The 24,382-nt window shown below is 41.5% G+C and overlaps 1 protein-coding gene across 3 annotated transcripts in view; it reads left to right on the top strand.

Annotated features, from left to right (window-relative positions):
- The window catches only part of LZTS2 (leucine zipper tumor suppressor 2), a 157,371-nt gene extending 133,193 nt beyond the window's left edge, over positions 1-24,178 (top strand). For 2 of the 3 annotated variants that reach the window (XR_008846206.1, XR_008846207.1), the window contains 5 exons: positions 5,754-6,275; positions 15,942-16,535; positions 19,889-20,158; positions 21,284-22,900; positions 22,982-24,178. Coding sequence is in view for 1 of the 3 variants with exons in the window: in XM_056529830.1 (XP_056385805.1) it covers positions 5,754-6,275; positions 15,942-16,535; positions 19,889-20,158; positions 21,284-21,988 (2,091 nt within the window). In the remaining 2 variants the exon portion in view is untranslated. Of the gene's footprint in view, positions 1-5,753; positions 6,276-15,941; positions 16,536-19,888; positions 20,159-21,283; positions 22,903-22,981 lie in introns of those variants that run through there. The other variant, XM_056529830.1, reaches the window with a different exon arrangement.
- Positions 24,179-24,382: the final 204 nt, after the last annotated feature.

The raw sequence follows: 24,382 nt of genomic DNA, 5'->3' as shown, positions 1-24,382 counted from the left end.
ACTGTATCTACATTTATAATGCTGTATAATCTGAACCAAGGCATCAGTAAAATTTCTATCCCTTTTTAACATATCCACAAGTTAGGAGCTTTATACTTTTCCCCATCAATATGAATGGGAGATAATTTAAGAAACAACCTTCTCTTTCTGCCCCTCATCTGTGTAGTTGTTGTCACCATGATCTCTAGGGTACTGCATTTTTACAGCTAGTATATAATAGGAAATGAAGGCACGTCTTGTGTAATGTATATCTATGCATGTAGCTAAAGTAGCAAAAAAACATATTAGCAAATCAAACTACTATGCAATTGAATCACTGATATGATAGAATTGGTACTTTTGTTTGGTAAAATCGAAGTAATGTCATATGGTTTAAAAATTTCAATGTTCTTTATGTTAGAATTATTGACCCTGGAGAATGAGTCAGTTTTTATTAAAGGGGTACTCTGCCCCTAGACATCTTATGCCCTATCCAAAGTATAGGGGATAAGATGTCTGCCAGTGTCGGGACCCCCGCGATCTACTTGCTGCACCCAGCGTTCGTTTAGAGCGTCGGGTGCAGTGCCGGAGGCTCGTGACATCACGTCCACGCCCCGCTGGTGACGTCACAGCAATGCTTCCTCAATGCAAGTCTATGGGAGGGGGCATGAGGGCCATCACGCCCCCTCCCATAGACTTGCATTGAGGGGGCATGGCTGTAATGCCACTAGCGGGGCATGGAAGTCACGTCACAAGCCTCCGCCCCACATCGCCAGTCATCCAGCACAGAGCAAAGTTCACTCCGTGCACCAGATGTCTGTGGTGCCGCAGCCGAGATCGAGGGGGGTGGGCCTAGTGGCACGACCCCCGCGATCAGACGTCTTATCCCCCATCCTTTGGATAGGGGATAAGATGTCTAGGGGTGGAGTACCACTTTAAGTATCTATTGTTATAATTTCGGAATGCAAACAATCTTTTCAACATAGAAGCAATGGAGCGTGTATAACAGAATTGACCCCATTAAGTCTGCAGATCATTTATTCTTTTCTTTGAGAGTGCTATGGTGCCAATAACACAGCCCCCAACTATCTGACTATTTAACAGTGACCTAGAATCCATAGAAACCCAGAACACTTCCGTTTTTGATCAACTCTCTAATGTTCTTCTGTGTATGTACATTTTTATTTGTAGTGATGGACCTTGTATGAAGTGGTTAAATGGGGTTTCTTGATATACTCCTTGTAAATAAACATCTATTTTAGCCTACCTTATAATTACGCAACTTGTTGAGGAGAATAGGATCATTGTTGTCAGTAACCTGTAGTCAACTTTCCTAGACTACAGTTCAGCCAGGAGTACTATGTACTTGTTTGTTTTGCCCCAGGATCTGGGCCTAGCTTATGTTATTTGACCTTACCATAGAGGTGAGAACAGAAGAGAAGAATGGCTGGGTTGCCCTTGGAGCGTTTGGCAGGTGTTTGCTATCAAGAGCGGTGGAGGCCGTGTTATTTCTCAGTTCACTGTCATTGGCAGCAAAGGTTTTCATTAGCACAAGGCAAGGCCTGGTGTCTAGTGTTTCCACAAATGTGAGCTTGTCACGCAAGGCTTCTTGAACTCCTGGCAACACTCGAATAAGAGAGTAACAAATGAAAAGGAGGTAAAGAAATCCCTATTCAAAGAGGCTCTGAGGTCAGAAGAACCGTGGAATCTGTAGACATGAAAGCAGACAAGACGGAGGGGGATTAGTGAGGGAATCGGATAGAAAAGTTAGGCAGCGGCAGGATGTTTATGGAGAAGGTTAACGGCCAAGAAGAAGAAGAGGAGATAGAACTGGATTTGAAAAGAACTTTACGACCTGATATGTTCCAGGTTTCCAGGAAGTAGACATAAACTATACCAAGATCTACCACGTTCCCATATACAGTATCTGGTTGTATTTCTGCTCTGTTAATTGTTAGAGAACAGCCCGAAAAACAGTGATGGAGAGGTCATGTAGGCCCAAAGGTCAGTAAATGTATATCAGGGTGGTTCCTCAGGGATGTCACCTATCAAAGCTTATGTACTGTGCTAGTAGTAGTGCTCAACAATGAGTGTTCGTTCCTCTTTGACTTCTGTGACCTGGGATATACACCATGTTTCTGCTTACCAGTTTATGCTTTTAAAGGGGTACTCTGACACTAGACATCTTATCCCCTATGCAAAGGATAGGGGATAAGATGTCTGATTGCTGGGGTCCCGCCGCTGGGGACCCCCACGATCTCAGCTCCGGCACCTCAGACATCCAATGCAGGGAGCGAACTTCGCTCCGTGACAGATGACTGGCGATGCTGGGCAGAGGCTGGTGACGTCACGGCCACGCCCCGCTTGTGATGTCACAGCCACGCCCTCTCAATGCCAGTCTATGGGAGGGGGCGTGACGCCCCCTCCCATAGACTTGCATTGAGGGTGCGTGGCCGTAATGTCATGAGCGGCCGTCGCTGTGACGTTATGAGCCTCCGACGCTGCACCCGACACTCTAAATGAATGTCGGGTGCAGCACAGACCATCGCGATCAGACATCTTATCCCTTATCCTTTGGATAGGGGATAAGATGTCTAGGGGCGGTGTACCCCTTTAACCACTTTTGTCAAATTGTCGGCGGTGAAATGCAAAATGCAGTGGGAACACTTATTTTACAAAAGATTCTTTATCTGTTGTTATAAAGTGCATCAAAAAGTTACCCTATACATCCCACAATGATAACATTTTAGGTATGATAATAACCTTATTTATTTTTAATAGGAGAGATGTGTCCTTATAGAACAGGGTAAAGTTACATGTGGTGTATATGCAGTAGAAGATCTTTAGCTCTTCTGCATGAAAACAGCAGTGGCATTTCTGCACCAAATCTACTGTAAATGCTGTGGATTTTCTGCACAGAAATTCCACGCAGTATATCCGCAGTGCTTACGCCACGTGTGGTCATACTCATGGTAGTGGAATGTGTTAGTAGTGCACTAGTAGTAGTTACCCTCTATTTTTTTAAATCAGAGTTGTGTTTTCACTACACTATAGTGCCAAATCTTTTAGTAACAGGCATTGGGGTCCAGCTTATGTTAATTAGTTGGATGGCTTCACAGCAGCAAAATTAGTAAGCAGGGCAGCACGGTGGCTCTGGTTAGCACTGTTGCCTTGCAGCGCTGATGTCCTGCAAATTTTTTGTGTTTCTTCTGGATACTCCGGTTTCTTTCCACACTCCAAAACATACTGATAAATAGAGATTGTTAAAGGGGTATTCCGGCTTTATACATCTTATCCCCTATCAAAAGGATGTGATGTCCTGCCGCTGGGACCCCTGCGATCTCGGTGCAGCCCACGGCATTCTGTGCCGGGCGCTACCTCCCAGACGTGACGTCACGGTCATGCCCCCTCGTCACGGCCATCACGCCCCCTCCCATAGACATGAATGGAGGTGGGAGTGACGTCATGAGAGGGCGTGGTCGTGACGTCACGTCTCGGAGGCAGCGCCCAGCACAGAATGTCGGGGGCTGCACTGAGATCGCAGGGGACCTAGCCGCAGAACCCTTGTGATCATACATCTTATAGGGGATAAGATGTATAAAGCCGGAATACCCCTTTAACCTTTATTAGTACAGGGACCAATTTGAGTGTACAGCACTGCAGAATCTGTGTGCGCTATTAAAATAAGGAATTATTATTATTTAGGCAGCAAATTAATCAAAACTGCCTCTCATCTCATGCCAAGTATTGAACATACCCAAGTACCATATGCTGGCAATCCAGGCTATGGAAGATCTTCCCATACTGGTGTGGAACTGCAAATCCCAGCATCATCTTTCAGCACGTCTTTCTTGCGCAACAGCTGGAAATTTACCAGTTATGTAATATATTATTGTTTATTTTTATGTGGACATTTTTAGTCTCCTAATAAATCTTGCTTCTTTAGATAATTTGTCTGTTCAGTTATTTCCATTTACTTTGGCTCACGTAGCGACTGTATAGTCTGGTAAATAGGTTATTTCTGGAAATCCAATTTTTCCTGTTTGGTTAAGAGATTTATAGAGGTGGCGGACTGTTGATCTGCAGTTCACATTCCTGTGTATTTATTGCAGCCTTTTGAAGAGTGATAACATTTTAGAGCCTTGACTTCTCATTGCTAATGCCAAAAATAAGTGTATTGGTGCATGGAAGAAATCCTGTAAGAGTTAAGAAGCACAAATGGTTGAATGAACCAAGTAGTAGTAGACCATAGTTTATTCATATGGCAGAATTTCCGCTTGTGGAATTCTGCCTCAAATTAAAGCACATAGACTTCTATGGGATTCCGCACTCCCATTCACATTTGGGGGCGGACTAATTTGGGGTGGAATTTCTGCTGTGTGAATACACCCTTAGAATAGTTTTGTCATCAGAGGGATATGATAGTCTTATAAAAGTTTTACTGAATATAATAGTTATAGGAGGCCATACACATTAGAAGTAGGCTCTGACCACATCTCTTCTGACTCAGCCACCTTTGGCAGAGGCTTGTGTTCTGTGGCTACAAGGGACTGGGCATGGTGCAGTCCTCCTTTCCCCATTACTTGCTCTTTCGAGGGGAAATAGGGAGACCATAACACACATCAGATAATATGCCAGTTCTGACAAGTCATTGGGTTTAGCCAACCTTCACTTGATGTATATGCCCAGCTTTAGTCCTACAAGGCTTTCTAGCCCATTTCCCCTGCGTTCAGTAGGAAGTATACTTGGAGTTGTAGACATAGGTAATTTTAAACATGCAAGGTGCTAGGGATGTGCTGCCTGATAACTGCATTGGAAATAATGTGATTAATAGGCAGTATATCCCTTAAAAAACAAGGCTATCAGAGGAACATTCCTAGCACTTGTTGGGTACGTGTCAAGTGTAGTCTATGAGTGAAATGATAAGGACCTGAAAAAGTAGCAGTACAGTCAACACCAGGGAATCCTAATAGGGGATGCTACATGATAACTTATCATTCTTCCAGTCTTTCCCAGATGTGATTGTTGAATGGAAACCCAAAGGACAGTATCTCAATATGAAATCCAAGTCAGCCTTTCTTAATATTACACACACTTATATCATAAAAAAATAAACATAGTCAATGGACTATTACTGCAGGCAACAAGTCACTCGATGGAATGGTGCACTTTAGTCTTAGCTTTTCCACATCATGGGTGGTATCAAAACACTGTGAATGGCCAAAATGAAATGCTAAAACACACCCTACAGGCAAAGCTGGAAAATACAATTATACACTATTTTACTGTCTTCTTACTTTAGGACCCAGTAAATTCCAGTAAATCCCTTCATCTTCCATTTTTGTTGCACATATTTGACGCTTGCTAATTTTGGAATTTTTACATTTCTTCTGGTCACACAGCACAGAAGATATGTCTCCAAGATAATGATAAAGATATTCTTTCTATTTCTGTTTGTTTTTTGATAAAATGCAGTTGTGTTCCCACCAAAACAAAAAGTTTTAACTAATTTAGACGCGTCTGTTCTAGAATAAAACTTTCTTTGCTACTTTGAATGTAATAAGAGCAGCATCATTTCATTGCTTTGATCTGTGTCCTGGAAAGTGGAAAAATAACACTGAGCCAAAGGAATGTGGGGAGAGATGGTGTCCAGCCATGTGAAACGGAGCTTAGTGGTTATCTGTTGGAGACTCCTTTGAGACAGTGAATACTTTCCTGTGAGTACAGAAGTAGGAAAAAAACATGAAATATTCTTTGTTTTTGTCTCGTTTCAGGTTGCGTATGTAGACCTGCATCTTCCAAATACGCACACAATGGCGGCAGTGCAGACTCTTCCCCTAACCATTGACCAGGACCCTGAGGTCAGCATTCCCCAAGACCAGACAGGCTCAAGATCACCAGACACGGAGAACACTATGGGAAGTGTGAGCAGTCTAATCTCTGGAAGACCGTATCATGACAAGCAATGCAAGGCTTCCGAATTTAGCAACAAGTGCCGTAAACCTGCCATTATGCCAAACTTTTTTAAACAGCAGGAGGGACTCCTAAAAAGTAATTATAACTCCCAGGACCCACTTTTTAATGGGCTTCCCACCAAGAAACCTTGTGCTGCTACCTCTGGGGGTAATGGGAATTATACTTATGTCAATGATGACTTTAAGGAGGAGTGGCATGAAGCCAGAGCTCCCAACAGCCCTTACAGTGATGTGGATGATGTGCGGGAAGAGAGGGCCCCCAATGGGAATATAAGAGGACCTCCACCCAAACTTATTCCTGTTTCTGGCAAGTTAGAAAAGGTAATGTTTCATTCAACTGCCTAAAAACATGTAAATCCATGCAAGTAGTCGCTTTGGCTGTGCACATTCTACACAATAATGTAATGTTTACTATAATTTGACTTTTCTATTAAATTGTTTATCTTTTTGTCTTAGATATCCAACATTTATAGGGTACATTCAGTGATGCTCCGGTAGCAGGATATCTTTGCAAAATTCCCAAGCAACTACAAAGCCTTAGACTATCGCGATCTGAGTACGGATTTGCCGGAGATCTCATAGACTTGCATGGGACTTTTGTCAAATACATATCCAGATTGCGATAGTCTAATGCAAGTCTTGGATATCCTGTTATTGGATGTACCCTTTAAAGGTTCTAACTAATTATTCACAACACATTCGTTCTGGAACAATAAAGATACAGGGCAACAGTGAAATTGGAGTAATTTTTAATCTACAGAACTAGGGAAACCACTGGGTCATTCCTATGACCATACACATTATTTTAGTTCCTGCCCAGTTGGTCTCTGCCCAGTTAAATTTACAGATGTTTCCACCTTTAGGAAGTTGCTGTGGTCTTAAAGGGTGTAGTCCATGTGTATTATGCTTCATAGAGGAAGCCTTCCCAAAGACACGTCTTGTCTATAAATTGTACCTCAGAGGTGGATCCAAGGTTAAACAGAATACTTCGTTTACTGGCCAGTCTATTTTTAATTCATAATTACTAACCTCTCCAAACGTATACAGAAGACATTACAGGAAGCGTACACCAAACAAACTTTATTTTTATATCCAATATTACATGAAATATCAGCTGCTAAAAGGTTACTTAAAGGGGTGCCTGGTGAAAATGATCTTATCCCCTATCCACAGTATAGGGAATAACTATCTAATCACAGGTGGTCTAAATGCTGGGACCCCCACGATCTCCAGAACAGTGCCCCCCGGCTTTCAGCAGATGCTCTATTCATTTGTATAGGAGCACCAGAGATGCACGAGTGCTGTACTTGGGGATCGTCAGCACTCCCATACATAAAAATTATGATGTGTGTGCCGTCTACAACACATGTTCTCAATGAGAGCCGTGACACTGTAGATTGGTGAGGGTCCCAGCAATCGGACCCCATGATCAGATACTTATCACCTATCCTGTAGATAAGGGGATAAGATCATTTTCACTGGACAACCCCTTTACAATGTCATTAATAGCTGGTGCAGAACGATGCTTTTGGCACTTTAATGGGGTTGTCTCATTACAGACATTCCCTTTAATGTAATACCCAGGGATACCTGGCAAACAGCTAATTTTGCCAAGGAAATATTTCACCAACTGTCTACCAAAGTGAGAAAGCCACTGCTAAGCCAGTCCTAAGTGGGGGACCTCCCTCCAAGACTTCTATATGCACTACTAGTACGTATGGACAGGAGTTGTCCTGGTCAGTAATTCCCTTTATTATAGAAAACATGGTACATGTATATATAAAAAAAAAAATATATATATATATATATATATATATATATATATATATATATACTTTTAGTTTATTATGTCAACTTACATTCAGTAGTTTTTCTTTTAGGTTTTGTACAGTATTTCTTTAAGACATCCTAGAAGTGAAAAATATGGGAGGTATAATCTTAAGTGGTATTATCTTCCTAGCGATGTAATGTTTATTGAAACCAAGACATAGATAGTCCCCAGTAATATCATATTATCCAGTATGGATTACACTCCCTAGTTTTACCTCATCGTAAGGATTCTCTAATAAAACTCTAATCTTATTTTGGTGTAAATGAAGTGCAGTCCTATTCTGCTGAAAGTTTCAGGCAAAAGCAAGACTAAAACTGAACCTACACTTTACACTAGAAAAAAGCCAGAAAACTACAGTCCCTCAAATTACCACAGAGTGCCCTTAAACTTGCATTCAACTTTGTAGTAATTTAAGAGGTCATAGTTATTTTTTTTTTTTAAGCAGCGATTTGACAAAGTGCTGTTCTGTCCCTCTTGTCAAGCTTTGACTTTCGATCACAGTTGTTTTTGTCTGCAGATGTTTTGATAGCCTTTACTGAGATATAAGCTACATGATTAGGAAAAAAAAGGCGTTCATGTTGTGTCAGATGTGTCCAGGAAGAGTTTAACTTTACTATTTAAGTATAGGGGTTTTCTAGTTATTTAGTCCAACCCCTGTATACATTACTGCTAACCATGAATCCACCATGAGCCGATAGTTTTAAGTATTGTGTTTGTAAATTGAATAATAATAACGCATAAGTTGTAGATGAATTTAAATCTAGCAAACATTGTTAATTTTAGTGTCTGTGGAGAAAACAAAAGTTTTCTTATCATAATGTCACACTGTATTTTTATTCTCTGTAAGATTTAACAACAGTCTTTATCTTAAACCTCCACTTTATAAGATCTTGCTCAAGTTGTGGATGCAGAAGTCCTTCTCCATCAGTGCACACTTACCCAATGAGCTTAATCATAAAAACTACTGTGAATTTCGACTGATATGGATGTCATTGCCAGCAGCTGAATTATTCAATACAGTATTGCTGGTATATTGATTTGGTCTGGTCTAGACAAGCTTGGTATTTCTGTTTTACTCTGGCACCATTTTAGTGAATCCATTTTGTAACAATATACAGTTTACTATGACATTGACACATGTACTGTACATTTGGAAAAGTCTATTACTTTTTTCATGTTTTGATCTGTTGCGGCCTTTTGCTGGAATAAAAAAAAAATACATTCAAGTTTCCTCCCATCATTCTACACTCAATATCCCATAATGACAAAATAAAAATAAAAATGTAGAATTTTTTGCATATGTCTTAAAAAGGAAAGAACAAACTTGCACAAGGACTAAGTATTCAGACCCTTTGCTATGACACTTGATCATCTCTGAGATGTTTCTGCGCCATGGTTGGAGTCACCTGTGGTAAATTCAGATGATTGGACAGGACTGGAAAGACAGGAAGACTCCGACAGGAATGTGCGGAGGCACAGATCTGGAGAAGGGTACTTAAACACTTTTACTGCACTAAAAGTTCACAGGAGCATGGTGGCGTCCATAATTTTAAAATAGAAGAAGTTTGGAACAACCAGGACTCCTTCTTTGAGCTGGCCATCCCACCAAACTTAGTAGAGGGAGTAGGGCCTAGGTAAGAGAAATGACTAAGAACCCAAATGATTACCCTGGCTGAACTCCAAAGATTGGAGATTGGAGAAACTTCCAGAATATCAACTGCAGTCTCCATCATTCTGGTGTTTATGGCAGGATTGCCTCAGTAAAAGACATAAAAGCCCACCTGGAGTTTGCAAAAAAGAAAAAAAAAATCACCTAAAGGACTGACTGTGAGAAACAAGATGCTCTGGTCTGATGAAACCAAGACTTTTTGGCCTCAATTCTAAGTGTCAAACGATGACCCAAAGCACCCAGCCAAGACAACACAGGAATGGCTTAGGCACAACTATGTCAATAAAAGTATAGAAAGTGTGGGTACCAATCTGTATTATGTCCGAGCACTTTGGGTAATATCCTCAAAAACCCAATAAAATGAAGTCAAGACATTTCTAAAAGGAGGAGTGAAAAGTTCTCAAGGACAAAATAGTATGTAGAAGACAGGTGATTTTCACAAGTAATGTGTTTGTGTTTTAAATTTAATGAATGCAAATAGTTAGTGGTTATGACTAGAATTGGGATATGGTATGTAAAATAACTAATGCCTGATTACTCACGGGTTGGTGTTATATAGTATAAATATCGCCGCAAATGTATGATAAATATATGCTCATGTCCAAGATATAATCATGTCCAACATATTTTCAATAATACATTTATTAAATACAATAGTAATGATAATTAACACTGGTAATGATAATTAACACTAGCAAAGAGGTTACAGGATCCTTGGAATCCTCTTTGACTATATAAAAGCAATCCTAAAGCGTACCTGTCATAGTGAAAAAAAAAAAAGGGATATGTTACTCAGTACCTAATCCTGATAATGTACATATAATAATTTTTTATGTCTCTAGGACCTATATATCCCTAATAAATAGCATTTATATCTTGCTCACTTGCTTTTTGTTCTTGCCTTGTGGAGGGGGCGTGTCCATCTCTCTCCCTCACTGTGATGACTCATCTGCTCTGAGTCTGGGAGCAGCCTTTCAGTCTGCAAATCGCTGCACAGTAGTTTTTATGCATACATTTTCTATCTGTTCCTAGTAAAGCTGGATGCTAATCAACATAGCTGTCACTATGTGTGTCATTCAGCTTTCACAGACTCCTAAATGTCTGATCCGCTTTTTTGTAATTCAGGAGTCAGAGAAAGCTTTGGCTGTTTAACCCCTTAACAACCACGGACCTAAATGGACGTCCTGGTGCGGCGGTACTTGGCGCACCAGGACATACATTTACATCCTGTGTATGACCGTGAGCATCGGAGCGGTGCTCGCGTCATACACGGCAGACAGGTTCTGGCTGCTAGCAGCAGCCGGGGACCCATCGGTAATGGCCGACATCCGCGATCGCGCAGATGTCCACCATTAACCCCTCAGATGCCATGATCATTACAGATCACGCCATCTGCGGCAGTGCGCATGTTAAAATAGATGATCGGATCACCCGCAGCGTTGCCGCGAGGATCCGATCATCTGTAACGGCGGACGGAGGTCCCCTCACCTGCCTCCATCTGTCTCCCCGCATCTCCTGCTCTGATCTGAGATTGAGCAGAGAAGAGCGGAAGATCACTGATAATACTGATCAGTGCTATGTCCTATACATAAAAAAAATAAAAAATTTTTATTGTCCCCATATTACCTCCAAAAAGCGTAATTTTTTTTTAATAAACATATTTGGTATCGCCATGTGTGTAAATGTCTGAACTATCAAAATATAATGATAATGATCCCGTACGGTGAATGGCGTAAACATAAAAAATTAAAAAAAAATTAAAAAATGCTGCTTTTTAGTCACATTTTATTCCCCAAAAAGATTATTAAAAATTATCTAAAAGTTTTATATATGCAAATGCAGTATCGATAAAAAGTACAGATGATGACACAAAAAATGAGCCCTCATACCTCCCTATATACGGAAAAATGAAAAAGTTATAGGTGGTCAAAATAGGGCGATTTTAGATTACTGATTTTGTACAAAAAGTTTTAGATTTTTTTTTAAGCGGTACAAAAATATAAAAATATTTAGCCATGGGTATCATTTTAATCGTATTGACCCACAGAATAAAGAACACTTGTCATTTTTACTATAAAGTGTACAGTGTGAAAACGAAACCCTCCAAAATGGTTTGCAGTACACTTTATGGTAAAATGAGAGGTTTCATTACAAAGTACAATAGGTCACGCAAAAAACAAGCCCTTATATGGGTCTGTAGATGGAAAAATAAAAGAGTTATGGATTTTAGAGGGTGAGGAGGAAAAAACGAAAACGCGAAAAAAAAAAGGGGTACTCCGGTGAAATTTTTTTTTTTTTTTAAATGCATTGGTGCCAGAAAGTTAAACAGATTTGTAAATTCGAGTAGATGTGCGCTATGTCTGTATTCTACTCGAATTCAGATTTGTAAATTACTTCTATTAAAAAATCTTAATCCTTTCAGTAATTTTTAGCAGCTGTTTGCTACAGAGGAAAATCTTTATTTTTTGAATTTCTGTTTTGTTTTGTCCACAGTGCTCTCTGCTGAAACCTGATGCCCGTTTCAGGAACTGTCCAGAGCAGGAGAAAATCCCCATAGCAAACCTATGCTTCTCTGGACAGTTCCTGACACGGACAGAGGTGTCAGAAGAGAGCACTGTGGACAACAAAGAGGAAATTCAAAAAGTTAAGAATTTCCTGTGTAGCATACAGCTGCTAAAAAGTACTAAAAGGATTAAAGGGGTTATCCAGGAAAAAAAAACCTTTTATTTATATATCAACTGGCTCCAGAGAGTTAAACAGATTTGTAAATTACTTCTTATAAAAATCTTAATCCTTTCAGTACTTATGAGCTCCTGAAGTTGAGTTGTTCTTTTCTGTCTAAGTGCTCTCTGATTACACATGTCTCGGAAACTGTCCAGAGTAGAAGTAAATCCCCATATCAAACCTCTTCTACTCTGTGCAGTTCCCGAGACAAGCAGAGATGTCAGCAGAGAGCACTGTTGCCAGACAGGAAAGAACAACTCAACTTCAGCAGCTGATAATTATTGGAAGGAGTAAGATTTTTTAACAGAAGTAATTTACAAATCTGTTTAATTTTCTGAAGCCAGTTGATATATAATAAAAAAGTTTTTTTTCCTGGAATACCCCTTTAAGATTGTTTAATAGAAGAAGTAATTTATGAATCTGTTTAACTTTCTGACACCAATTCATAAAAAAAAATAAAAAAAAGTTTTCCACCAGAGTACCCTTTAAGGTTAAAATGGGCTTGGTCCTTAAGGGGTTAGGCATGCTGGGAGTTGTAGTTTTGCATTGCAACAGCTGGAGCTGCAGTGTTTGTAAAGCACTGTGTTAGAGCAGTGTTGCCTTTAGCTGTTGCAAAACTACAACTCCTAGCATGCCCACACATCCTTTGTCTGTAGTTTTGCAACTGCTGGAGGCACACAGCTGGAGAATACACAGCTCTAAAACCGAGTTTTACAAGGATTGTACCCCCAGCTGTTGTAGTTTATGAACAGACGAAGGCTGTAGTGGTGCAATGGTGATCTCCTATACTGGATACCAACACACTTTACGGCCGGTATCCAGTACGCTGCAAAATACAGAGTAGTCTGTCTGCATAAAGATAGATGGCCCCTAGTGGCGGCTACTTTCATTTTAGATTTTTTTTGTAAAATGTACATTTTTTTTAAATTAAATGTATGTTTAAAAAAAGTCATCTTATCAGTAGTACTATACAATTTAAAAGTTTTTTTAGAATGACAGTGCCTCTTTAAAGTATTAAAAAGTATAGTAATAAAAAAGTATTGTCCTTAAAGAGCTCAACATAGTACAGCGTGCAGCCCGATATGCTGCAGGCCGATGTAGTCCCAAGCGCTCAATAACAGTGTGTTTTGGACCGTTAAAGGGGTACTCCGCCCCTAGACATCTTATCCCCTATCCAAAGGATAGGGGATAAGATGTCAGATCGCCGGGGTCCCGCCACTGGGGACCACCGCAATATAGCCGTCACGCCCCCTCCCATAGACTTGCTTTGAGGGGGCGGGGCGTGATGTCACACGGGGACGGAGTAATGACGTCACAATCTTCCATCCCCGTGATCGGGAAGAATTAGCCTGAGAGCCTCCAGCGCTTCCGGAAGCAGTTACAGGTGGGTGCTGTTTGCTATATTGCTGGGGTCCCCAGCGGCGGGACCCCGGCGATCTGACATCTTATCCCCTATCCTTTGGATAGGGGATAAGATGTCTAAGGGCGGAGTACCCCTTTAATACTGATACTTGTTATGTTGAATAGATGGTATAGGCAGCAGTTCAATGCACCAACTGTAGAACTGAATAGTACTACAAGTTATCCGGATTTAGCAGTGCTAGCCAGCTTGAAAGTGCTGGAGTACACAGTTAAGTGCCCACTGGCTGAGAACTGCAGAGAACTGGCACTGAGATTTCAATACTAACAATACGGTGGCCACAGAAAATAAATACGGGTACTCTGTAGAAAATCACCTGTCTTCTACATACTATTTCGTCCTTGAGAACTTGTCACTCCTTTTAGAAATTTCACAACTATGTCAATATCCTTAAGAGTCATGCAAGAGCCCTGATTCAAACCCAATCAAACATCTGTGAAGAGATTTAAAATTTGGTGTCATCAACAGTCCCCATCCAACCTAACAGAGCTTGAGAGGATCTGCAGAGAAGTATGGCAGAAATGGCATCATCTCCAAGTAGACTGGAGGCTGTAATCGCTGCCAAAGGTGTTTCATCTAAGTATGGACTAAAGGGTCTGAATACTTATGTCATTTAAATTTTTCCTTTTTTAATAAATTAGCAGATCTCTAACATGCTGTTTCACTTAGTCATTATGGGGTGATGAGTACAGAATGATGGGGGGAGGGGACCATAATTCTAATAAAATATATTTTTTAATTTTAAAGAACAAACCCGCAACAAAACAAAATCTGAAAAAGGGTCTGAAGACTTTTAGAATGCATTGTTTTTGAGATCAGCTAAATCAATTAACATTTGAGTGTTTTTTACGTTACTACTGCAGTATTTTTTTGTATAGGGATTATAATGTGCTTTCATAATTTTAGCATTTCTATCAGAATGACTAAGAGGTCTTAAAGGAGACATCTTAATGTTCATGTCAAGCTAAAAACTGAAACTGATGTTTTCCGGCAACATCCACTCCTTCTCCTTTTATGCCTTGCTGAACAGAAATCATTGGCCGGCATTTATCATTGTGTTTACCCTTTATTTTCCATCTATATTTGGAGCTATTTTGGCACAAGTCTTCTTTTTTGCACCTTTTGGTTTACATATTTCTGCTGATTTTGAGTTGCAATCCACTGATTTTGGCAATACACATGATATAGAAGGGTTTCATGAACTGTGCCCTTTTGTGAGAAGGTGCTAAACCACCGAAAAGTCTCTAAACTACACCAGCCCAGACTTAGCTTAGCTTTTTGGTGTATGTGAAGAGTGAAATTTCAGAAAATGTGACCTGCACAAAATTTATCAAATGCCCCTGGACCATTTAATAAATTTGGTGCTCCTACACATTACCAGCACACAAAAAAGGTGTAAAAAAATGCTTCACTTACACCTACAATGATGAATGCCCACCATTGTTCCTAAGATCAGGATGTCATTTAGCCTATGCAAACCTAACAGTATCATGGTAGTTCACTAGTACTGAACGTCTTCATTGTATTGTTTGGAAAAAATATGTAATATTGGATGCCCAAGGTTTTAAAGGGGTGCTCCGCCCCTAGACATCTTATCCCCTATCCATGGCATAGGGGATAAGATGTCTGATCGCGGGGGTTCCCCTGCTGAGACCCCCACGATCTCTGTGCAGCACCCAGCGTTTGTTTATAACTGTGGGTACGGCACCGGTGCCTTGTGACGTCATGGCCACACCCCTCATGACAGCTGACACTCCATTAGATGTGACGTGCATTGAGGGGACACGGCATGGCGCATCGTCACAAGTGGCGTGACCGTGAGGTCACGAGCCCCCGATGCCGCACCCAGTGTTCTAAACGAACGCCGAGTGCTGCACAGAGATCACAGGGGTCCTACTGGCGGGACCCCGTGATCATACATCTTATCCCATATCCTTTGGTAGGGGATAAGATGTCTAGAGGCGGAATACCTCTTTAAGGTAGCCATAACATTTTCAATATGTGTCGGCAAATGTTTGAAATTATGTCTCCTGTTTTCCTCATACACATAAATGTTCGGCACAACTGACATTTCTTCCCAATGGGGAGGGGAGAGTAAGCCACAGCCAGACTTCTCTGGCACTGGCTTATCCCTCCCAGAACATTAGTTTTGTGATGAATATCCAGCATGCCAAAACCATACCTCCACTGACATTCTCTGTCATTGGAGGTTTGGAAGGCCACCACCCCAACTAAGGTAGTGGGTACAGTTGACTTTAGTCTATGGTGTATAGGCACCTTTAGTGTGTTGTTATTTTTTACTGATTATTTATCAAACATATTGTATTGTGCTTTTTCTTACAGAACATAGAGAAGACTTTGATAAAACCGACAGCTTTTAAACCAGTGGTGCCGAAAAAACGTAACTCTTCTTTACAATATCTTGTCCAAAGGAATGGAGTCCCTAGCTTATCTGACAGTCAGGGCAGCTTAAATCTTCTTTTCAATGGAAACACAATAGGGACAAATGACAAGCACAACTCGCCTAGCTGCAGGAACAGTTCCATCTCTGGAACCATGTCAGACTCTGGCCGGAATTCTCTATCCAGTCTTCCCACCTATAGCACAGGTTGCAGTCACCAGCTGGAGCCAGTCAGCATATCCATGAGTCACATTAACCTGGATAATCACAGTAACATAAATGGGTTTTCCGAGCGAGTGTCGCGGGCACGGACACGGCCTTCAAATTCTGACAGTGGACGATCATCTTCTAGTAAAAGCACCGGCTCTTTAAGTGGAAGAGGGAACCATTCGTCTGATAGTGGCTCATGTGATAGGTCACCCATCATCAATGAAGAGATTCTTATCAGAGAGCTGGAGGAGAAGCTAAAAGACCGGGAGATGGAACTACAACACCTGAAAGAAAATCTGGATGAAAATGAAGCAGCCATTTGCCAGGTTGGGAATCAAAATATCCTATACTAAGGCGGCACTTTATGCCAAAGCTCTGTATTTAGTGCCAAAAATAGGATCTGTCCTTATTCTTGGCACAAAATATACAGAAACTCGAAATAAAGTAATATAAACTATGGAGACATAGTGCATTGGTGAAGTATGTGACAGTGGACCTTCGCCAATAACTGTAGAGCACCCTGTAACCTGTATTTATATCTTGTGCTTCCCTAGGCACCAAGTCTGAATCCTCTCCAATATGGGGGTGGATGAGATAGCTTGCTGTCTGAGCAAAAAAAAAAAAAAAAAATGGTAAAAAGGTTAAACATCTATCATACAGATATGTCCTTCCTTACCTTTTCTCTTGCCATAAGATACACTGAGATGAGTGGCACAATATAATTCGCTTTGAAAAACAAAATTTGCATTACATACAACATCATTTTCACAGCTGGTCATCCCTTGATATCTCATGCCAAGAGAAGAGGTAAGAAAGGGCACAAAGGTACAGAGGGAGCACAAACATAAATACATGTGTGTATGTCCAATTGACTTTAATGGGAGTTGCGTAAATAGAGTAGCACCGCACGCCACGCAGGTCCCAGAACTCCCATTAATGTCAATAAGAGTTATAACAGAAGACAAAAAACAGGTGTCCTGCACTCACCACTTCAGTTCTCGCTATACAGCTCCCATCTCGGGCTGCACCTCCGGCACGGTGGACAAGGGTGGCGTGGGGCGCTCAGGGAGCGCCCCACGCCACCCTCGTCCACCGTGCCGGAGGTGCAGCCCGAGATGGGAGTTGTATAACCAGAACTGAAGCGGTGAGTGCAGGACACCTGTTTTTGTCTTCTGTTGTTACTATACTTATTGCTACAATTTGTCCTAGCACCACCGCAACTGATTTATCTAGTATTCCATCTCGGTTAGCTGCGCCGATAAGGTAGCGGTGCCACTTGTTTTTTCTTTCTTCACTAGCATTCAATAAGAGTTATGCAAACTGTGTAAATCCGCCAGTCGACGGCTTTCCTTTGAACACCTTGTTTTTTGTTTTTTTTTCCTTTTATAGGAAAATCCATGCTGAAAAAGCATAAAAATCTGCACGACTTGGTGTGGATTTTCTGCTGTTGATTTACCCGAAAAAAAATGTTTGAGACAAAGTTTTAATCTGTTGGGATTCCAGTGCTGAGACCTTTACTAATCAATAGATATAGCGGCAGAGCCCTTCACTCCTTGGTGCGGGACATATTTTGTCACTTTACAGGTGACATCCCAGTTTCCTGCTATAAGAGCTGAGGAGTGAAGCACACTGTCGCATGCTTCACCTGGCTTTACCTAGTAATCGGTGGGGGTCAGCGCTGTCCAGGCATGCTGGGAGTTGTAGTTTTGTAACAACTGGAGGTCCGCAGGTTGGAGACCACTAATGTAGATGGTCACAGCCCCTTTATGCAAAAGCACGCCATTGATGTGAACTTGCCAAGCATTTATCTATGATATCAGATGGTATATATATATTTTTTTTTTAAACATATATCAACTGAGTTGTCTGGTGGGATCATTTTATTTTTAAAAAGGGCAGACTGTGTGAAAAAAAAACTTAAAATAGGCATTACTCACTTACCTGATCCTCTGCGATTCTACTGCTCACCAGGTCACTTTCGGCTCAACCAAGTAACACATATATATATATATATATTTAGATTTTTCTACACCCAATTTGCAGTTTTAAAAAAATTTCCAGTATGGCCACCCATTTAAAAAGCAAATGTACAGAGTTTTGTCTAAAAATCCTCAAGATGTCCATTGACTGCCATTTGTTGGGAACATTACAACTAATATAGTTGCCATTTCAGCTGCCAAAGATATAGTCAGCCAGCTTTCTTTCCAACAGTACTGCAGCGAAATCCTTTGAAAAAAATATATCCATGTTCTACTACTTTCTGTGTAAAAAGTGCTTTAATGGCAGTTTTACTTATACTTCTAATGTATTGCCTAGATCAGTGTTTACCAACCTCCAGCTGTTAAAAAACTACAACTCCCAGCAACAGCTAGAGGCACACTGGTTGGGTAACACTGTCCTAGATGATTAGAAGGACACTGCTGGGAAGTGATCTGTACAGAACAGAAAGTCTCTGCTTAATATCAGGCCTTGTGGCCAGTATGAAAACTTAAAGGGGTATTCCCGTGGAAAACTTTTTTTTTTTTTTTTTAAATCAACTGGTGCCAGAAAGTTAAACAGATTTGTAAATCACTTCTATTAAAACATATTAATCCTTCCAGTACTTTTTTAGGGGCTGGATACTAAAGAGAAATGCAAAAAAGAAATGCATTTCCTCTGATGTCATGACCACAGTGCTGTCTGCTGACCTCTGCTGTCCATTTTAGGAACTGTCCAGAGCAGGAGAAAATCCTGCTGCATTGGACAGTTCCTAATATGGACAGCAGAGGTCAGCAGAGAGCACTGCTTAGTATACAGCCCCTAAAAAGTACTGGAAGGATTAAGATGTTTTAATAGAAGTGATTTACAAATCTGTTTAACTTTCTGGCATCAGTTGATTTAAAAAAAAAAGTTTTCCACGGGAGTACCCCTTTAAGCATTTTTTTTTTTTTTAAGATAGATAGTAAAATGAAAAATAGAAAAAAAAAAAACAATAAAAAAATTAATAAAAAATTCTTTAATAATATGGTTAACCTAAAATCTTGATTTAGACAAAAGATCATTTTCTAAAGACAAATTCCCTTTTTTAAAGGGGTACTCCGCCTCTCAGCATTTGGAACAAAATGTTCCGAACGCCCGTGACATCATAGCTCGTGACATCATAGCCCCGCCCCTCATTACATCACGCCCTGCCCCCTCAATTCAAGTCTATGGGAGGGGGCGTGACAACCGTCACCCCCCCCCCCCTCCCATAGACTTGCATTGAGTGGGCGGGACATAATGAGGGGTGGGGCTATGATGTCACGAGCTGCTGGCTCTAAGCATTCGGAACATTTTGATCCAAATGCTGAGCAGCGAAGTACCCCTTTAAATTGATTTTAAATTGCTTGTATGGTTTAAAAACTGACACCTGTTATATAATAAGGCTATGTTCACACATTGTATGGGGCCAGTATATTCATCCAGAAAAAAAAGAAAAGGCTGAAAAAAATCTCCAGTTTTTGTTTATTGGCTGGAAATACTGACCACAAAGAAGTCAGAAAAAAGGACAGTAAAAATGCTGCTTTCTTGCATTTTATGGCTAAAATACTGTGTGTGAACTCTGATTCTCTTAGCACTGCTTCATCCCTCAGACAACTTGTATAATGTACAGGGATAATTGTAAGTCACTGGTTCCAACACAGATTTGTTTCTTTTACAGGTTTATGAAGAGAAACAGAAACGCTGTGAGCAGGAGATGGAGGAGATGCGCCAAAGCTTTTCCCTCAAAATGAAGCAGGCGTCCCAGAAGGCTCAGCGGATGCAGCAGGTTCTGCAACTTCAGATATTTCAGCTGCAACAGGAGAAGAAAAAACATCAGGAGGATTTCTCTCAACTTCTCCAAGAAAGGGAACTACTAGAGAAGCGCTGCGCCTCCTTCGAGAGAGAGCAAACCGAGCTGGGGCCACGGTTAGAGGAGACAAAATGGGAGGTATGATGAGCACGATCCAAACATAAGGCTTAGATGATGCATTGATGACTTATGATTCTTTAAGAAGATATAGAATTTGGAATATAGTTTTTTTTTATTAACGTTTCTGGTTTGTTTGTGGTTGGTCTATGTACATTATATCTTTGCTTCTACGGAAGAATTGGCTTAAAGGGGTTATCCAGGGGGTGGGGGGGGGGGGTTGAAGCTATGTCCATTGTGTGGGATATAACAAAATAAACTTGTACCTGCCTCCAGCGATCCTGCAAGGCCACCAGTGTTCTGCTCCGGTCCTTCCTGAGCTTCCACTTGAATGTCGGGCACGGGAAGCACCCAGGCCCAATGTTTCTTATGGGCGGCAGTATGACATTCTGAGCGGCAGTATGACACACTGGGTGCTTCCCGGCCAACACGTCACGCTGCAGCTCAGGAAGACCATCACATCGAGGGAGCGGAGCAAGATACTGGAGAAACAAGAAGCGCTGGTGGTAGGTAAAGCCATTTTGTTATTTCCCACACAATGGGCATAGTTTTCAAACCCCTCTACCCGCTGAATAAACCCTTCAAAGGGATTTTGTTAAAAAAAATTAACATAAAGGTATTTTACTACCTTTTTGTGGTCTCTCATGCTTTCCTTCTGCTTCAGATACAAACTGTCTGCTGTGTTGCCTTTACTGCTTAAACCCCACCCACTATACCCACAGGAGCTTTGCACCTATTAGAAACGAGATCGAGTTGGCTGAATTACTGGCAAGAGTGTACAGCAGGAACAAGAAATGGGACAATGAAGTTAACAGGGCAGACAGTTTGCATTGGGAAAACCTTAAAGACCACATAAATATCGTAAAATAACTTTATCGACCAATATATGCATTTTTATTAGACAGTCACATTTTTTGTTGGGAAATATTGTCAGGTTTAGAATTCTGATGATCATGGAGAAGTTTGCCCCTTTCAGTTTCCCCTAGTTTGAAAATAACATAAGTAATTCTAAGTATAGTAGAATAATGTTAAACTTGTAAGAAATGTGTTACCTAAAATTATGTATATTGCCCAAAGTAGAACACCGCTGACTAGAATCAAAGCACATGTTCCATTACTTACACATCCTATATTGATTGTTTCTAGGTCTGTCAGAAATCTGGTGAAATTTCTCTACTTAAACAGCAGCTGAAAGATGCTCAGGCTGAACAAGCTCAGAAATCCAGTGAAATGTTACTTCTCCGTTCGCAGCTGAGAGACATTCGATCTGATCTTCAGATTAGTGAGGAACAAGTTCAGGAACTTCAGGACACGGCTCATACAAAGACGCTGGAGCTGGAGGTATGTGAGAACGAACTGCAGCGCAAGAAGAACGAAGCCGAGCTGCTACGGGAGAAGGCCAGTAAGCTGGACCAGGAGGTGGCTAGTCTCAGAGAAGCAGCTGTAGCCAGCCTCCGACATGGACTGTGTCACTGCTACGAGAAGGAAGACCCATTCTTGCTTTACGAAAGCGACGAGGCCAAAGCACAGCGTCAGAATTCTGACAACCTGCAGAGTTTAAATAAGTACGTGGAGAGGTTAAGGGAGGCTCTGCTGAGTGAACGCAGAAGAAACCAGGAACAGCTAGAACAATTTGAGGAAGAACAACGCATATGGCAGGAAGAAAAAGAGAAGGTGATCCGATATCAAAAGCAGTTACAACACAACTACATCCAGATGTACCAACAGAACCGGGAGCTGGAGAGAGACATTAAACAGCTTTCTCTGGAACTGGAGGCAAGGGAACTTGATGAATTTGACTTACACGGTGCTGAAATTCAGTTTGAGGAAATCACAGCCACCGAAATTTAAAGCCAATAGAGTACCACTTCTGCCTTTTTTTGGACATTCCAGCGGTTGGTCTTGCCAAAAAAGAAACTTGCCCACAAATGCTTTTGCATATCGTGCTTTTATATTGACACATGAACTCAAACATCTGATTGACAGGACATCTAGGACAGGATATCTGTGAATAGATGTCTAAAATGTCCAATATGAGTTTATATTTCCATCTGATGCATATTAATATCCATATCCACCCTCACAGGCAATGCTAACCTTGTCCAATGGACCAAAGCTATATCATTGGGCATTAATGATACAATGTGTTTTCTTTACGTTCTGTTCTCAAGCGAGCCATTTTGTTGTAGTCACCTCATTGTCAGCAGATTCTGGGAATGGACATCAGACCAAGGTGCTTCCAATTGATACCTATAGTTTTATGGAATAACCCTGCAATCCTATTTGCTTACTTTCTCTCTCTAATGTTTGTCACGGTCAATACTGTAGCTATATTTTTGAATGTTTTTCTCAGATGTAACAGCTGCCATTCGCTTACGTTTGTATTCTCCATAATAGTGTGGCAGACTTAGATCACCTCTTGTAAATAGTGTAAGATAAAAGATTTTGTTTCCCAAAGCGAAATAACTGGTTTTGTAAAACTACAACTAGCACCTTCTTCTCCATCTCTTCCTGTTTGACAAGTGTAGTCGCTTTCGATCTCAGGTAGGCAAATTGCTAGAGCACAATCATAACACTTAAAGGGGTACTCCACCCCTAGACATCTTATCCCCTATCCAAAGGATAGGGGATAAGATGTTTGATCGCTGGGGACCCCCGCAATATAGCATGTAGCACCCACCTGTATCTGCTTCCGGCAGCGCTGAAGGTTCTGGCTCCCAACCACGGGAACGGAAGATCGTGACGTGACGACTCCACCCTCGTGTGACGTCACACCCCGCCCCCTCAATGCAAGTCTATGAGAGGGGGCGTGACAGCTGCCCCCTCCCATAGACTTGCATTGAGGGGGCGGGGCGTGATGTCACACGGGGCGGAGTCATGCCCCCTCTCATAGACTTGCATTGAGGGGACGTGGCATGATGTCACACGGGGGCGGGGGGGGTGACGTCACGATCTTACGTTCCAGTGGTCGGGAGCCAGAACCTCCAGCGCTACAGGTGGGTGCTGCATGCTATATTACGGGGGACCCCTTTGGATAGGGGATAAGATGTCTAGGGGTGGTGTACCTCTTTAATACCATTTGCAATAGAAAGACTTCTCCTTCTCATAGATTTCAAGGGGTCTATAGCTCACTACACCACAACCAAGCCATAAGTGGCAGCCCCTCTGCCTGCTGAGAGATTTAGAGGGTCTTCTACTACTTTTTTTTTTTTTTTTTTACTCCTTCCTTAGTTTACCTCTTGTATTACAATGGCATTTACTTAAATTTATTTACTACGTTTTTACAGTAACTGAAGTCCTATACCTTTTAATAGTAGTATGTACTTTTTATTGCCTCCCTCAGTCCAGGTTCAGGTTGCCTAGTAATCACTCCTGTTTGGTGACCTCCATTTGAGTACATGGGGCTATATGTATAGAAGTGGTCACCAGAAAGACATTCTTCTATACACCAAACTGGTTGCAGGAAACACAAAAAGATGTTGCATGTCATCAGGTTGGAGAAAAGACAAGGAAAGGGAGAATACAAGTAATAGTAGCCCATAGCTTGCCATTTTTCCTGTCTATTGAGAAGTAACCTTGGGAAAAGAATTTAGGAAATTTTTTAGATCAGAATTTCTTATAGGAGATATATGATACCTAAAAAGATCTTTAGATTGTGGGAGGTCCAACCGCTGGGGAGAGCCAGGGCCCCCTACAGGAGATTGCGGGGTTACCAGCCGTTGGATGGGGGATACGTTTTTAGCTATGATATTTCTTCTTTAAGCAAGTCTAAACATAATCGACTAGAGTAAGATAGAAGTAAATGTGTAGATCAGCTCACCCCAAAGCCTGCAGAATCGAGCATGGAAGGGAACGGACTATTCCCAGTTTGAATGCAAAAAGAGAGAAGGATTCCATCTCGTTCATAGATCTAATAGCCGTCTTTATTCACACAAAGTTACATGGATCACAGGTACAGGGCAGGATGTGACGCGTTTCCGATCCCCCGGGATCTCGGCTGCAGCACCCACCTGTACGGCTTCCACCTCACAGCGGTAACGCTGGAGGCTTCGGATCCCGACCACAATGGCGGACAAGCATGACATCACGACTCCGCCCCGTGTGACATCACGCCCCGCCCCCTCAATGCAAGTCTATGGGAGGGGTGTGACGGACCTCCCATAGACTTGCATTAAGGGGGCGGGGCGTGACGTCACACTGGGCGGGGTCGTGATGTCACGCTTGTCCGCCATTGTGGTCGGGATC

Source organism: Hyla sarda, chromosome 7, assembly GCF_029499605.1.
Source record: "Hyla sarda isolate aHylSar1 chromosome 7, aHylSar1.hap1, whole genome shotgun sequence".
NCBI classification, from domain to species: Eukaryota; Metazoa; Chordata; class Amphibia; order Anura; family Hylidae; genus Hyla; species Hyla sarda.
Note: the sequence above shows the minus strand (reverse complement) of the source record. Positions and strands in the feature narration are given on the sequence as shown.